General features: G+C 51.3%; 6 protein-coding genes across 6 annotated transcripts; 5 read left to right on the forward strand and 1 right to left on the reverse strand.

Annotated features, from left to right (window-relative positions):
* Positions 1-537: 537 nt before the first annotated feature.
* Positions 538-2,181, forward strand: A1O9_06408 (uncharacterized protein; the record flags this gene model as incomplete). Its single annotated transcript, XM_013405618.1, has 2 exons — positions 538-1,601; positions 1,656-2,181. The coding sequence occupies 2 exons, from the start codon at positions 538-540 to the stop codon at positions 2,179-2,181; spliced, it is 1,590 nt and encodes a 529-aa protein (XP_013261072.1).
* A 1,157-nt stretch (positions 2,182-3,338) lies between these two features.
* On the forward strand, positions 3,339-5,001 carry A1O9_06409 (uncharacterized protein; the record flags this gene model as incomplete). Its single annotated transcript, XM_013405619.1, has 6 exons — positions 3,339-3,515; positions 3,564-3,717; positions 3,770-3,907; positions 3,962-4,154; positions 4,205-4,715; positions 4,759-5,001. The coding sequence occupies 6 exons, from the start codon at positions 3,339-3,341 to the stop codon at positions 4,999-5,001; spliced, it is 1,416 nt and encodes a 471-aa protein (XP_013261073.1).
* Positions 5,002-6,081: 1,080 nt separating this feature from the next.
* Positions 6,082-7,725, forward strand: A1O9_06410 (uncharacterized protein; the record flags this gene model as incomplete). Its single annotated transcript, XM_013405620.1, has 3 exons — positions 6,082-6,298; positions 6,448-6,605; positions 6,670-7,725. 3 exons carry the CDS (start codon positions 6,082-6,084, stop codon positions 7,723-7,725), a joined length of 1,431 nt encoding a protein of 476 aa, XP_013261074.1.
* A 1,247-nt stretch (positions 7,726-8,972) lies between these two features.
* A1O9_06411 (uncharacterized protein) lies at positions 8,973-10,950 on the forward strand (the record flags this gene model as incomplete). The annotated part of the gene is made up of 2 exons (XM_013405621.1): positions 8,973-9,420; positions 9,515-10,950. The coding sequence occupies 2 exons, from the start codon at positions 8,973-8,975 to the stop codon at positions 10,948-10,950; spliced, it is 1,884 nt and encodes a 627-aa protein (XP_013261075.1).
* Positions 10,951-12,129: 1,179 nt separating this feature from the next.
* A1O9_06412 (uncharacterized protein) lies at positions 12,130-13,257 on the reverse strand (the record flags this gene model as incomplete). Its single annotated transcript, XM_013405622.1, has 1 exon — positions 12,130-13,257. The coding sequence occupies one exon, from the start codon at positions 13,255-13,257 to the stop codon at positions 12,130-12,132; it is 1,128 nt and encodes a 375-aa protein (XP_013261076.1).
* An 857-nt stretch (positions 13,258-14,114) lies between these two features.
* A1O9_06413 (uncharacterized protein) lies at positions 14,115-16,112 on the forward strand (the record flags this gene model as incomplete). The annotated part of the gene is made up of 1 exon (XM_013405623.1): positions 14,115-16,112. One exon carries the CDS (start codon positions 14,115-14,117, stop codon positions 16,110-16,112), a length of 1,998 nt encoding a protein of 665 aa, XP_013261077.1.
* Between the last annotated feature and the right edge of the window lie 202 nt (positions 16,113-16,314).

A 16,314-nucleotide genomic window follows, 5' to 3' on the forward strand; every position in this document is an offset into this window, starting at 1 on the left:
TGGCCATCCCGTCACTCATCAAATTCCTTTCTTCGACCCGTTCCATTGCGCATCTCAGTCTCTCAGTCTTTCCTACGGTGATCTTCGCTCGTTTCATGTCTCTTTACATATCATTGCTACATTTGTATAGTTTTGGATTCCACTTGATTGTGAAGACAGCAGGCTGTCATCATGTCTGCTCTTCTTTCCAACAGCCATCGCGCCCTCCTTGGGTCTCTTCTGATATTAAACAATCTAAATCTCGCTCATGCTGGTGTGTCGATAGATCCGGTGAAGAACTTTTGCCGGAGAATAGGGCACAGCTGTCAGTTTGTCCAAACTCCCCGACTTGGACTCTTGTCTAATAGGTTCTAGCTATTTTCAAAAACAATACGCTCTATATCAGCGGTGGTCTTGAAACCTTTGTCGATTTCGGAGCAGATGGTCAGCAAGATTACAACACAATTACATCCGGCATTAGTAAGACAATCCTAGTATTGTCGTAATATCGGGACACTGACCAGATCTTCTCTAGATCTAAACCTCATCACAGTCGACATGGGTAGTTCATGGAATTGGAAGACTAATGTTTCAATTTCACAAAGGGCGAGGCATGAAAGTGGCTCTGTTGAAGGCATGAGCTGGCCTGTAAACGTCCACGATGGTGCCTTGTTTGGCGGAACCGACATCTCTGATACATTGTACATGTTTGGCGGAACAACAATGTCCTTCAACCAATCTTTCCCATATTTCCTCATTCCTCCTACTGAGCAGTACGCATTGTGGACATACGACATCCCAGGCGACCTGTGGACACCTTTTGACACTTCTAGTTCAGGCATAACCATTCCTTCTTGGGGAGCCAGCAGCGAAACAACTGATCAAGGCCTGGCATTCTACTTGGGAGGTCAGATTGATGGCGGAACAGCAAACACCACCCAGTATCTGGGCGAGGATACTGTCGGCCTTGGTGGGATGGTTGTGCTAGATACAACCTCATCTGTGACGAAAAATGTGACCGTGGAAGACACAATCAAGAGCAACAGGAAAGGTGCCAGTATGGTCTACGTGAACAACTTTGGTGACGCGGGGGTTCTTATCTTGCTGGGCGGAAAATCTGATTTCGATGGATACCTCCCGATGGACGAGATTTCAATTTTTGACGTCAAGACAACGGACCTAAGTGACGATGCCTCTGGGGAGAAGAACAAATGGTATCAACAAAACGCAACCGGCTCTATTCCCAGTGCTCGCAGCGATTTTTGCTTAGTCGCTGCACCATCACAAGACAACAGCAGCACAAGCATCTACATGTATGGTGGTCGGAGCGATGGTGTCATCTTCGACGATATATACGTCCTGAGCATTCCTTCCTTCACCTGGGTTAAAGTCTTCGTCGGTGAAGATGCCCGCTGGTCAGTTACCTGCCACTTTGTGCCTCCCCGACAGATGATCACCATTGGTGGTGGTGGCAAATCAAGTAATATATCGGCCGACTGCGATTGGGAACAAAAGAGTTTAGCGGTGCTTGACCTGAGTACAATAGGATGGGGGAGCATCTATGATGCCAATGCTCCGCCTTATCAAGTCCCAGATGCCGTGGTCAAGGTTATTGGTGGAAGGTGAGTTTCTCATCCCCTCGTCATCACCTATATCATGCTAACTGGCGGAAATAGTCCGGAAGGTAATGCTAGCATGATCAAGCCTAGTGCTGGCTGGGCTGAGGACGCCCTCGCGACAGTATTCACAATCAGGACTGTTACATCCGATCCCAGTGAACCCCCTAGTGCAACAACTTCAACAATATCGTCGCCAACTAGTTCTTCAAGTTCGAACGATTCAGCAGAGACCACTAAGAGCATATCTGTTGGCGCAATAGCAGGCATCGCCATTGGTGGTGTTGCACTCATCGCATTGATTGGTGGAAGTATCTTCTTCTTCCTTCGATCTCGCCGCAGGAACCAGCAGCAACACCAAGAACTACTGATTGAGAAAGATGGCTTGCCCGACTACAGCACGGCTGCATTCTTGGGCAGTGCCGAATTACTTGGCACGCCTCATGCCGCTGAGCTCTCAGCCAGGGACAATGACTCTGGCCCGAATTGTAAGCCTGGGCAGCCTGGACCAGTCGAGAAAGATGCTGGAGCTGTTCAAGGCCGACACACCTCTAATCGCGTCAACACGCCAATTGAAATGGAATGAACACCTTAGTTTTCCTGTAAGCGAGCATGGAGAATGAATTGCTTTTATCCAGCCAGGCGTTGGTGATGTTGAAGTCGACCGTCATGTTTGCTAATGATTCTACTAACTGGGCCAGAAAGATCGGGGAGTTTCCCAAGAAAGGGGCCACCGGGATCAGGCTTTTTGGTTACGCATTCTTATCAACCAAGAAGTATTGCTTTTTACCCTGCTTCTGTACTTAACATTCAGACGAGTTTCATTGGTGTTTCAGGCCGAGCATGAGCCAGACTAAATCCGTTATGTTTAAAACAAAAACTAGAAACTTGACGTTCTTTCCAAGAGCTTCTTCAAAAGATTCCATAATCGAAGCCGGACGTTGGTAGGCCGGGTCACATTAGTACAGTTGGCTTCTAGGCTATTTAACCAAAACCATAAGTTACGCTAGTTAGTTGTAACCCCTTCTACACTTTCGAGGAGCACGATCTCATGTAGAGATGTCCTGGATATCAACACACATAGGACATAACAAGCGTTGGGCCACTCTTGACTACCTATTTGCATGGATGACCCGTAACTGCCAAGTGAGGCGGCAAGCCAGCCTTAGTATTAAACGTCTAATTTCATTTCTACCCCTTTCCTCTTCCTCCACCTCCTCCCCACTCAGCATCCAGCTAAGAACTGTGTATCGTGCACATAACGCTGATAACCTGCAAGAGATGTCGAAGAAGCATTTTGCGGCCCTTTTTCGTCCCGCGTCCTAGCTGATGGCATCAGCATAAATTGCTACAGTCGCAACCTATACCAAGACGACTGTACGATTGAGTCCTGAGATGCGGTACAAAAAATGGCCGCAATGTGCGTGTCTAGCTGTTCTTGAAGTAGGGGAAGTGGATACGGTGGATTGTGAAGCCGAACCCCTCTGAGAGCCAGCCTTACGAATGCCATGTTGCACTGCTTGGTGGTCACACTTGGTCATCAGTCCCAGTATCTTTGTTCAGGATATTGCAATGTCTATGGATTGGAATTTGCACACTATGTCTACTGACTACCTGGGGGCCCCGCCTACCGAGATAACCGCTAGCTATAAAAGCGAGCAGGATGTCAGATCGAACCTATGCCGTTCACTTTTCTCCTTTTAAAGATATTATTGGAGTGGTAACAGAGATCTCAGCACGACCATGACTGCAAACGAGATGGATAAGGCCGGTCCCTTGGAGAAAGACCATGTCGAGTTCTCCATTGCATCCAAGAACACAATGGAATATGTTGAGCCCAAGGGTGACTACTCTGGGGCCACGCAGAAAACAGATCCAGTCGAGATTCGGCTAGTTCGCAAGCTTGATCGTCGCATTCTTGTGGGCAATTCTCCTCTTGATACTTACAGCCACTGATGATAGATACAGCCGATTCTCTGGGCGATGTACTTCCTCAACTACCTAGACAGAAACACTTTGCCGCAAGCTCGACTCAACACTCTGGAAGCAGACTTAAACTTGAAAGGCGTGGAATATAATACAGCTATTTCAATTCTCTTTGTTGGGTACATCCTCATGCAGGGTACCTAAAATCCCCCCCTTACGGCGTTCAACATGCTGACGCTGCCACTTAGTCCCTAGCAACATGTTCCTTACCAAGACTAAACCGCGCATCTACCTCTCTGTCTGCATGATGGGTTGGGCCACGGTGTCTGCATGCACTGCAGTTGTACAGAATTACCAAGGCTTAGTCGCCTGCCGGTTTCTTCTCGGTAAGCCTCGATTCAATCTTTAGCACCGTTGCTTTTACACTGACCCTGCTAAAGGGTTTGTGGAGGCACCCTACTATCCCGGGGCCTTGTATCTGCTCTCGATCTTCTATACGCGCAAGGAGCTTGCCACACGTATCTCCCTGTTATATACCGGGCAGGTGCTCTCCACGGGCTGCTCTGGTTTGATAGCTGCGGCGTGCTTCTCCACGCTTGATGGCGTCCACGGCATCGCTGGCTGGCGCTGGCTGTCAGTTCACCCCAGACTGAGTCTAGCTACAATCACTGACAGGCGACCAGATTCATCATTGAAGGTGTTGTGACCTTTGGAGTAGCCGTTCTTGGGGCATTCCTCCTCTGCGACGACCCCTCTGAGACCAAATGGCTCACAGAGGAAGAACGCTCTCTGGCCGTCGCTCGCATCAAGAAAGACACCGTCGGCAACCAAGGTCGCGCTTCCGTCTGGTCGGGTCTCCGTCAAGCCTGTACCGATCCCAAAATGTGGCTGTTCGTCGCGATGCAGAACCTCCATCTTTCAGCCTGCTCGTTCAACAACTTCTTTCCCACAATTATCGCATCCTTGGGCTTCAAGAGCAAACTCGCCGCTTTGCTCCTCACGGCCCCTCCATACTTCGTCGCGGGCTTGCTGGGCATCCCATTTGCATGGTCATCGGGGAAGTTCAACGAGCGCACATGGCACATCACCGCGGGTCTCGGACTGGCCGTCGTGGGCTTCACCATGTCGTGCTCGACTATGACTACCTCGGTGCGCTACGCATCGACCTTCCTCTACGCTACGGGCGCGTACTCGGTCGGCTCCGTCATTCTCGGCTGGGTGTCGAACACTGTCCCAGACGCCGGAGAAGAAATCTGTCAGCTACGGCATCGTCAACAGCTTCGCTAACCTATCGTACGTCTACACGGCTTACCTGTGGCCCAGCTCCGACTCTCCTAGGTACTTAACTGGCTTCGCTGCCATGCTCGCTTTCTCCGTCGGCAGCATCATCTGTGCCTGGGCTATGAGAGTCTGGCTCATGGCTATCAATAGGAAGATTCGGAGGAGCGAGGATGAGCATCAGGTCTTTTATGCTTATTGATGTACGGCGATATTTCACTCGACCGAGGAGGATCTTCGGGATCTTCAGCAGAAATCTATTATGGAAGGCTAAGTAAATAGGGGAGGGTTGGTTTCGCAAATGAACCTACGGTACCGTGTCAGAACTAAGGAACGAAGTGCGACGAAAGCACCCGTCATTACTCCATTATTTCTGCATCTTCATGAGATTGTCAAGTAAGCGAAAAGCTTCAAGGAACAATCAGATAGATTAGGTCATGGCTGATTTTGTAGTAGTGCACTGCATATTCAACATGTAGAGTCGTCCCATTCAGGACAGGGTCTGAGTGAGCCCTGAATGTCCCAGTCGTATAACAAGAGGGGCGTGGGTGTGGCGGCATAATTTAAAGCCCCTATCTCACGATCTGAGGAGCATGGGCATGGAGTTGCCGCACCTCGAGCAGTAGTACTTTTAGTTTCAACAAACCACTACTTAGACCGATAGATCTACCTCATTGATACCAACATAGGTGCAGAGCGTTCTATCGGAGACAAGCAAGCTCCGTTCGTCATTGTGCATTGTGCCCTGGCCATCCTGGGCCGTACCTTTGTAGGGAGGCCAGCAATGACGTTCTGCCACCCACTAGCCCAGTATGCCAAGTTGCTATCAAGCAAGTCCAAGCTCCAGAGCCACGCATAAAAGCGGTGCTTATCCGGAACTCGGCCGAGCAGCCACGGGGATCCACGATTCGTCATCATCTTCTGACAGCATAATTCTGCGAATGCCATGAGAAGGCTGGCATTGTGTACTCCACTTTTCGGATCTCCCCTTCCATCCACTCCTCCAGGACGTCACAGCGGGAATGAAAAGCGTGACGTTTGTGGAGGTATCGGGATTCCGACGATGGCATCATGCAGATATGCGTTGTGGGCAGGACTCGTGTTCGAGAGATATGACGGTTGGCGGTTATGCTTTTTATTGTCTGCTGATTTCTTGCCGCTAGATCCTGCTCGCGTGAGAATATTGATTGCTAAATATTTGAGTGAAATATCCCTTACCAGACAGGATTGTGCCTTTTCTTTCAGAGCGTGCAGGCTGGCCCTTTGGGGGCTTAATTACAAGATGGCTCCTGGATCTCGATCACCCACTTTGCGCGCCTCGACGGACCCCTTCGGCACTGATGCGGAAAAGGCACGCGACGATGTTGCAGGGCAACAAGCCATATACGATCATTCAGAGCGACGGCGTTCATCCCTCAAGGAGGCATGGCGACGTCGCAGCGAGTACCAGAACGTAGATCCCTTTGCAGACGAAGGCGATGAAGATGATGTCAAATACCGTACTCTGGAGTGGTGGTGAGTCAGTCGCAAAGCGTTCTAGTCAAACTCTGTGCTAACTAACGTATTACGATAGGCAATGTAGTATGAGTATGTTCATCGTGGTCGATGGTGTCGCCTCCCTTAACTGACAATATCCTTTCTTTTCTAGTCATGATTGCGGAAACCATCTCCCTCGGGATTCTGTCCCTGCCGTCGGTCTTAGCGACGATTGGTATGGTGCCCGGAGCGATCCTGATTTTAGGCTTGGGAATTGTGGCCACTTACTCTGGTTATGTCATCGGGCAATTCAAGAATGCTTATCCATGGGTGAGTAGGATGCAGGCTCATATAGACACTCAATGCTCTCTTGTACTGACAGCGATATCTCCAGGTTCATAATATGGCCGATGCTGGACACATACTCTTCGAACCATTGGGACCTCGCTGGGCTGTGTTCGGTCGAGAGTTCCTCGGCGCCGCCCAGACCATCTTCCTGATCTTCAGCATGGCGAGTCATATTCTCACCTGGACCATCTGCTTGAGCACTTTGACCAACGGCGCCACTTGTACGATAGCATGGGGCGTGGTTGGCTTGGTACTCTTCTGGATCTTCGACATTCCGCGGACTCTGTTGAAAGTATCTTGGCTGTCGTGTGCCAGCTTCCTCAGCATCGTCACCGCTGTGGTCGTCACCATGGCTGGAGTAGGTGAGAAGAACCCAGCTGAAGGCCACTTTCGAGCGACCCAGGCTGTCCCGTTCGCAAGCGCGTTCCTCAGTGTCAGCAATATCATCTTCGCCTATGCAGGCCACGTGGCCTTCTTCAGCTTCATCTCGGAAATGAAGAATCCAAAGGACTTTCCTAAAGCGCTGGTGTTGCTGCAGGTCACCGATACCGGCATGTACTTCCTTGTTGCTATGGTTGTGTATGCGTATGGAGGTGACGACGTCGATTCGCCTGCACTGGGGTCTGCTGGGAGCACATTGGGCAAAGTCGCATGGGGGCTGGCCATTCCCACTATCATCATTGCAGGCGTCATCTATGGCCATGTCGCCTCCAAATACATCTATGTTCGACTCTTCCGAGGTACGAGACACATGTCGAAGAGAACCTCCCTCGCGGTCGGAAGTTGGCTTGGAATCACACTTACACTGTGGGTGATCGCCTGGATCATAGCCGAATCGATTCCCAATTTCAACGACTTATTGGCATTGATTTCAAGTCTTTTTGCGTCTTGGTTTACCTATGGTGTCTCCGGTATTTTCTGGGTCTTTCTCAACCACGGTCAGTGCTTCAAGAACTGGCGGAAGATGTGCCTGACTGCTGTTAATGCGGGGCTCTTCTTGCTGGGTCTTGCGAGCTGTGGTATCGGCCTCTATGCCTCGGGGTATGCGATCCACAATGATAAAAGTGGGAACAGTTGGACTTGTAAGAGTAATGCAGAATGAGACGGCTGAGGGTGATAATGGTTTTTGTGTACATCTTCTTTTTCCTGCGTCCTAATTGTTTACTGCGTACTATATCTTCAATACTAACAGATCGTGAAGGGTGGTCACATTTAGCGCCTTGTTAAACAGTGATGTGATTCAATACCCATGCCACTGCTGCCTGTTGTAGTAATTTAGAACGTGACAATCATGGCACCCGATTGCGTTTGTCGGTTTGGCCTCATCCTCTCGTTCCCCTCGTCACATAACAATAGGTTTGTGCGCAGCCAGTCATTGGTTGCAACGAATAGACTGGCCAGTGAATCAATAGGACGATCAACAGAATGAATCCACGCAAGAGACGGAGAAGCCTTTCGTCCGATCATTCGCCTTGGGCAACCCAGGAGGAGCCAACAGGTGCAGAAGCGAGAGAACAAGCGACCGTTAGCCAGACTAGCAACATGCCTATGAACATCCGGAAGCCAGTCAAGGGGACGGGTGAGCGCGCGCCGAGGCGAGGACAGGGGCTAGAAGGCCTAGCAAGCCTGAATGGCCTATCGAGCACCCATGACAGCGCCTGCAGCGACGCCCGAGGGGCCAGCTCCAGCGGGGGTCACCACGCCAAACAAGCCCCTAGAGCCCCTAACGGCGCCAAAAATCCCCGAAGTTCTAGAGAGTTCGATGGCAAGAACCGTGACCAGCACCATGACCACCGCAGCCCTGCACCTGCCCAAGATAAGCAGCACAAATTTTCACCGCAGCAAAGCCAGGAAAAGAATCAGACTCAGACTCAGACTCAAACACGAAATCCCAGATCGACTCAGGAAACGATTCACAGAGAGAGACAGACATCGTATGCTTTCACGGTCACTGCCACAGCCACATCCCAGCAAGAGTCCCGTCAGCTGTCCTCTGCCACCTCCCGACTTCCCTCTCTCTCTCCCTCTCGCCATCCTGCAGCCGGCAAACTGACCTCCAAAGCCCGTTCCACATCCTACACCTCTCCCCTCCCGCTTTTTCAAGCCGACGAGTCAAAGCTTAAGTCGGGAAAGGCGGCTCCCTTAACGGAACAGAATCTTCGGTCCCATCTGCGGTCGTTGGATTCTTCGCCTTCAACAAGTAATCGTCCGAGTTTTGGCTTTGGTGAAGGCCTTGCCGCGTCCCCACCAACTGTCTCGCGGCCGCCTGCGTCAGGCCCTGCACCTGCACCTGCGCCTGCGCCTGCGGCTCCCACTCGGGCTAGTCATAATCCGACTTTTACCACTGGCATGCGGAAGTCCAAGTCTCCCAAGAAACACGACAAAGATCGAGACAAGGAGAAGAGGAAGGCCAAACACGATCCAAACACTCATCCTTTGAATTTGCCTCCTGATCAACTGCGTCAACTGTTCACGGCTCAGATGGCTCGTCAAGAGGCTGAGGCCAACCGCTCATCCATGTCTATGGACAGAGACACTCCCGAGGCTTCAGAACAGAATTTTGTCAATGGTTCTTCGCCCCCCGTCACTCCCTCAAAAGAGGCTCCTGGCGCATTCCCTGAACATCCTAGCGATCACAGCACAAACGGAACCAGTAATGCTTCGGACGAGAGAAGCCCTACGCCCCCTCCGCACAGAGTCACCCCTCATAAAGTCGATCCTGAAGCATGCAAAGCTGCCGGTAACAAATTCTTCAAGGCCAAGGATTACGACCGGGCAATAGCTGAATATACAAAAGGTATGGCACATTCGCAAAATTCCATTTTGTTGGACGCTGCCCTTCTCACCTTTTCCCCCTTCTCGGTAAAACCGAGGCTGACAAATATGCACAGCGGTCGATGCAGAACCCTCAAATCCTACGTATCTTTCCAACAGAGCCGCAGCCTACATTTCAGCCAATAAATACAGTCAGGCACTGGGGGATTCTCTACAAGCAAGCAGATTAGATCCCAAAAATGACAAAATCTTACATCGACTCGCCCGTATCTATACGTCACTCGGTCGGCCACAGGACGCACTGGATACATATGCGAAGATCCCTAATGCCTCCACCACAGATACTGCCGCTGCTTGTAAAGTGTTGTCTTCAATAGAGGTTGCTGAGAACCAGATCAATTCTGAAGAGGGTAATGGTAATATGGCACTTTGGAGCATCGATCAGGCGAAGCAGACCCTCGGCGCAGGAACACCCACTCCGCGACGATGGCAAATTTTGCGAGCCAAGGCGAATTTGAAAATTGGCTCTGCCAATGCTCTCGGTGAGGTGCAAGCAATTGCCCAGAGTTTGATGCGGGAAAATCCCATGGACGCCGAAGCCATTGTCCTTGCAGGTCGAGCGTTCTATCTGAAAGACGACAAGCCTCGGCAAGGCAAGAGTGACTACGAGCGTGCAGAAGACTACTTCCGCCAGGGACTTAACCTGGATCCAGACAATACCGATGCACGAAATTCTCTGCGTACCATGAAAAAACTCGACCGGGCCAGAACGTCGGCCAATGAAATGTTCAAGCGCGGTAAATACTCGGACGCGGTGGTGGCATATACGGAGTCCCTGACGATCGATCCGTCAAATAAGGTCACCAATGCCAAACTCCTGGGGAACCGGGCACTAGCGAGGATCAAGATCAAGGAGTTTGATGAAGCCCGATCTGACTGCGATTTGGCCCTTAAACTTGACCCAACTTACTCCAAGGCCAAGCGAACTCGAGCAAAAGCCACCGGCGAGTCTGGGGATTGGGAACAGGCTGTGAAAGACCTCAAGGCGATGGCGGAGGAAAATCCGTCTGACGCTGAACTCAACAAAGAACTACGAAACGCAGAACTCGAACTGAAAAAGTCCAAGCGCAAGGACTACTACAAGATTCTCGGCATCGACAAGGACGCCGGTGACAAAGATATCGAGAGGGCGTACAAGCGTAAAGCAGCCGTCTTGCATCCAGACAAGACGATGGGCGACAAGAAGAAAGAAGAAGAGTTCAAAGATTGCCTCGAGGCAAAGGAGACGTTACTTGATCCTCAGAAGCGGCACATGTATGATTCCGGTGCCGACCTGATGGAGCCTGGCATGGGCGGCATGGGCGGAGGCTTCCCCGGCGGCATGGGTGGTATGGGTGGGTTTGGTGGAGGCGGCGTTCAGATCGACCCAGAAATGTTGTTCAATATGATGAATGGTATGGGAGGAGGAGGTAGTGGTGCTGGTGGAGGAGGTGGGTTTCGATTCGCTGGTGGCGGTGGTCCTCCTAGGGGTGGTTTTTCGCCTTTTGGCTAAATCTGTTTATCATCACGCTACCTGGAAGACTTTAATATCTCACAGAGACCATGGAGGCAGAAAGAAGGAGATAGAGGAGAGAGCGCAGGAGACGGAATGGGGTAATTGCAGCAGAAGTTGTTGCGAGTCAAAATATGCTCGATGTCGGAGTCATTGTCGATTTTGGATACCGACATTATCAAGAGGCTGATGGCCTTCCGATTCGAAAGGAGATCACACCGAGCCGCTACCAACATCTGACGAGCCGAGGGATGAAGCCATGATGGACAGCTTTGGCTAGACGCAGATGAGAGCCTCGAAGGATAAACGGCCTTTAATGGGCACAATAGAAAATAGGCTCAGTCAGTCATACCGACCAGCATACATTCATTGCCTGGGAGTTTTAGAACGAGTTGCTCCGATACTGGGGTCACAGAACGCCAACCAAAAAAAAATCCAGAAACATCTGGACGACACGCTTCTAGTAGTAAGTCAGACGCGCCGGCATTGACGCGAGAGTTCCAACCGCAGTATTAGCAGAAGCAGGACAATCTCCTTGGTCCAAGTGTGCATTCTTTGATGGTTTTGGGAGGACCGTGGATGCGATGATTTAAAGGGGACACGCCGCCGACACCGACAGCCCGCCCAGCGAAGCAGGTCGAAACTCTTCCAGAGAGTCGAGCTGGAGAAGCTATCCGCGCCTCACAATAGCGAGCATCCCAGTGATCGCTCCTAACCAACTAGACAGATAGTTGCCTGATCAGTGTGTGCATCCCGGCAATCTATCAACCTACCGATCATCACACCTCACTCCGCACCACTGGCGACACAGTATGGCAACCCACCGATTCTAGACTGACACTTTCTGGGAGTGGTTCCCGCGGCGGCGGCACGAGAGGAACATTGCATCGTCAGGGTTGGGCATGGTCATGGTCATGGTCATGGTCATAGCGACCGGTGTTTTCTCCCATACGGTGGTGCGGATTGAGTACGGCGACTTCGTTCTCTCATTTCTCCTTGGGTATTACTGATAGACACATAGATATGGACGAAGCTTTTGGTAGAAACATCAATTCTTCCAGGTTAGGCTTTCATATTGTCCCCGGACAAGTAACTCCTTGAGGCTGTTTCTCGTGAGTGAGAATAGATATTCACGCTCGTAGAAATTGTACAGGCCTGTTCTCGTACAATGGACGCTTGTTAGTCGTCGTCGTCGTCGTCATTATCATCCTGCACTGCCTGCCGCCTCTTCCCTCCCCGGGCTGGTTGTTTCTGTTGCCGCCGTCTTGAAGGACCTGCCTCTTCAGGGTCAGCACTTCCGGAGACATCTGCCAATTCATCTTCACTTGCCCCGTCCTCTTGTTGGGCAGCACGTGTGTCGCTGGTGATCTTGACGCCTAGACTGCGTGACAGCTTAGCATTGAGTTCCTCCCCTTCGACCTTGGCCAAGTTATTTGCCTCCTCGTCATCGTCTAGCTGTCTCTTAAACAGTGATACTGCGCCATGGCCGTAGACGCTTTTCACAAGCCCGGTGACGCCTCGAATCCCGACTTCGACTTTTCCACGCGGACCCACGAACCATTCCGTCACTTCTTCCCCCATCACGGTGTCCCTTCGCTTATCGATATATCCTTCTTTCTGCATCCGCTGGAGGACTTTGTCGAGCATGCCAAAAGGGGTGTTGGTGTCGGCGTTCAGCCGACGCAGGTAGCGGGATAATTTCTGTTCTGCAAGAGAGTTGTTGTTTAGGTAGATCAGGGAAATGACAAGGGTGTATAGAGCGGTGTATCCGGCCTCGGTGCCGACATCTGGGGCTTTCGTGGGCTGGATTATGGCCGGGTTGGTCTTGTAGCCTGGTGGGAGGGTCGAAACGAGAATCCAGCTTTTGGTCGAGGAATTGGAAGTCTTTGTCTGGGTGGCTTGCAACCGACGATCCTTGAGATTGATCTTTTCTCTGGATGGTAGCTCGAACAGTTCCATGCCAAAGGTATCTTTCAAAATCTTCTGAGCGCCATCGAAAACCGTGCGAAAATTCCGTGAGGGTAGATAACTGTCCTTGAAGAGTTTGGTCGAAATGTCGCTCCGTCGAAGCGGGGTGCGAGAGTATTCTGTTGCCAGGGCTAGACGGACAAGTTTCTTGACGAGGGTTTGCTCTTGGTTCTGGCCGGTGGGCTCATCGTGATCGGAGGCCACCGAGGAGGGGTTGGATTGGTTCGACGATTCGGAAGTCGAGCGGCGACGGCGGTGTGGTTGAGGTTCGTCTGATTCAGGATCGGATTCGGAAGGGTCACGAGAGATCGCGTCCGCTCGACGCTTGAGTCGGGCCATTGGTAGTGGATATAGGGGGAGGGCTGGCGGTGATAACGAGTCAATGCTGGAGAAATGGCAGTGCACCTTGCGGTGCGTCTCAGAGCTGAGGGTCATCAGGAAGTCACGCGTCAACCAGCCAGTCACTGCAGCGGGAGGGAACGCGTCTGGGCATAATTGATATCTTGGCGATGCCGGATAGACTGTTTTTCCGGAGGCTATGCCTGTTGGAGGATCCCTCAACAATTCTCCGGTGTTGATTTTGACATCATCTCATCATCTGCTGCATGTGGCCGTCTAGAAGAATGGTTCAGATTGACTTTCTCTCCTGTGCGATTCGGTCGAACTCATCGATACTCAGCAGTGCCGGGGCTCTCAATGGACTTGGAGTCATACGCAGTCATCTCGCCGGCCAATGGCTGTGCCCTCGAAGGATTCAAGGATCAGCTTATAGTTCTAGGCAGATTCTGGTCCGGTGGTACAGCCTGGATCAGGTCCACCAATTGCAGGCAGTGCTGCGGTCTGCCTGCTCTGTCAACCTAGCATACCGATATGTGACTCAAAATGTGCAGCCTTGTGGCCCACCGTGCGAACTGGCTTATAAGGCATCCTTCTCTGCACTTTGTTCTTTGCTCCCTTAGATCTGCCTGACCATCTCTCTTTGCTACTTCAAGCCTGTTGCTTGGTAATTTGTCCCATCTACCGAGTATTTTGCTCTATCAAATTGTCTTGTACCTGGCGCCTTGCTGCCTGCGCGATCCAGCCCAATCCAGCCCAGTCCCACCCAGTCTAACCCATGTAGGCTGTTGTATCAGCTATCAAAGAATCTACTTGAAGCCTCACATCTTTTTTGTTTTGACACCCATTTTGTTCACACGATGGCCTGCTCTTTCTTGACCCGCCTTTTTCACCGGCGGCGTTCGACAGCCTCGACAGCCTCGACAGCCACCCCTGCTGCTGCCAATCCTGCCGCCAGCTCTGCCGCAACGTCCTCCCTTCTGATAAATCTTGGCATTCGTTCTCTTCGCCCTCTCAGTCCTCTATTGGTGCCGACAGTACCAACACTACCAACAGATTTCACATCCGACACTGTCACTGCCCTCGCTGGTCCGTTTGATGACTCGCAGCAAATGGCTCAACCAGGTTTTGCTTCACTTATCATTAGCAACCCTGGCCTCCTCCCTCACTTGACACTCGCCGATGTCACTCGCGCCTTCCAGGATTTGGAGGGATATGTGGATATCACCACCGACACAGAGAACGTCGGTGAAGATTTGTGTATCCGCCAATGCATCATCTCCTTCCGCAACTCCTCCGAGGCGGCCAGAGCCCTCGCTGCTCACCCAGAGCTTATCACTAACGGCCAGACTTTCTCGGTCAACCCATTCTCCCATAACAACATGGATAGCGCAGGTATCGATAACCCTGCAGACGATGAATCGGAACAGCCACAGCAACTGGTAGGCTCACAGCCTGATGCGAGACGGCGTCCTCGGAAACGCCTTCGGAAGGATCCCCCTAAGCCACCGAAGCCTCAGTGCAAGGTTTGCTACGTTGAACTCGATGGCCCTTATTCTACTCCGTGTCGCAAATGCAATTCCCCGCGTTGCTATGATTGTCTCAAGACCGAGTTCAAAGTTGCGTTGACGGATCTGGAGAGAATGCCAGTCACGTGCTGTGCTATGGTTGTTCATCACGATGTCGCCAATAAAATCTTATCAATGGAAGAAATTGACACCTACAAGTTGAAATTCGACGAAAACAACACCCCAAATCCTCTCTACTGCCCCGTGCCTAGGTGTTCAACCTTTCTTCCTCCTCGTCTGATAGCCAAAGGCGCAACCAAAGTTATCTGTCCCACATGCCTTGCCATGGTTTGTACCATATGCAAAGAGCAAGCTGGCAAGAACCACGCCTGTGGCAAAGGGGGACAGCGTGAAATTATCTTGGATAAGTTCCACTACAAGATTTGTCCCAAATGTGGCACCGGTGTAATGAAAATGTATGGCTGTCCTCACGTCAGATGCCAATGCGGCGCTCATTGGTGCTGGGACTGTCGAAGACCTATCAACGCTTGCTATAGGAAGCCTTGTCGTGTGGCAAGAGAAGATGGGCAAGAGTCGGAACCTGATGCAAATGATTCTGAGTCTGAAGATGAGCCTGACACTTCAGTGCCTGATCAGATGGTGCAGGCCGAGCAGCCAATGGCAACAACGGAAACCGACAACGTAACATTTGAGGAATCTGCTCCTGTTACCGAGAACATTGTAGTACCAGAAATGGTGGCGGAAACCAATACAGCCGAAGCAACCCAAATCCCCTCTACACTTGCCGAAAGAACCATCCAACAGCAGGTGATTGGAGAAGGTCCCACCGAAGACCAAGCTGCAGCCAACACCGATGCCGCAGCTACAGAACTCGAGAATTTGGATGACCCCGATGCACAGGACTGGGAAAATCATTCGGATGATTTTGGAGAGGAGCCCAGTGATGAGTCGTGGGATATTTGGGGCTGTCGACACCAGTTCCGGGACTTTGAGAAGCAACACATCCCAGATTTCTGGCTAGTGGGTGTCGATCCAAAGCAGCTTGGTGATCTGGAAGTAGGTTGCTTATCATGTTTCGAGGGTGCCAAAGTGTGGGAAACCAAGCAACCGACGGAAACGGCAGAAGAAACGACAGAAGGCACGAAAGACGACAAGGAAGACAGCGAGCCAAAATCTTCTCCAAAGCAGAACCTGCTCGAGAAGAAGGTCAACAAGTCCAAGTGTGCTTTCGAGTGTTTGTACTGTGGGGTTGTGTACTGTGGAGGGTGCAAGAAAACAGCGGTAAAAAGGATGCGGGATGAGAGGACAGCAATGGATGTCGATGAATGAATGATATTGATGATGACATTGCCATGCTTCTAACGCTTGGCACGATGCGGGACTAGTCGCTGCCGACGACGATGACTGGAAAGGCGTCGAACGTACCCTTTCATGTACTTCACGTTTCTTTTCTTTGCTTTCTTTTCCGAGCGCGGCGTCGCAGGGGCTTCATATTGGAGGTTGAACGAGCGGGATTATTGGGGCACACAAG

This window comes from Exophiala aquamarina, assembly GCF_000709125.1.
Source record: "Exophiala aquamarina CBS 119918 chromosome Unknown aczIA-supercont1.4, whole genome shotgun sequence".
Lineage (NCBI taxonomy): Eukaryota > Fungi > Ascomycota > Eurotiomycetes > Chaetothyriales > Herpotrichiellaceae > Exophiala > Exophiala aquamarina.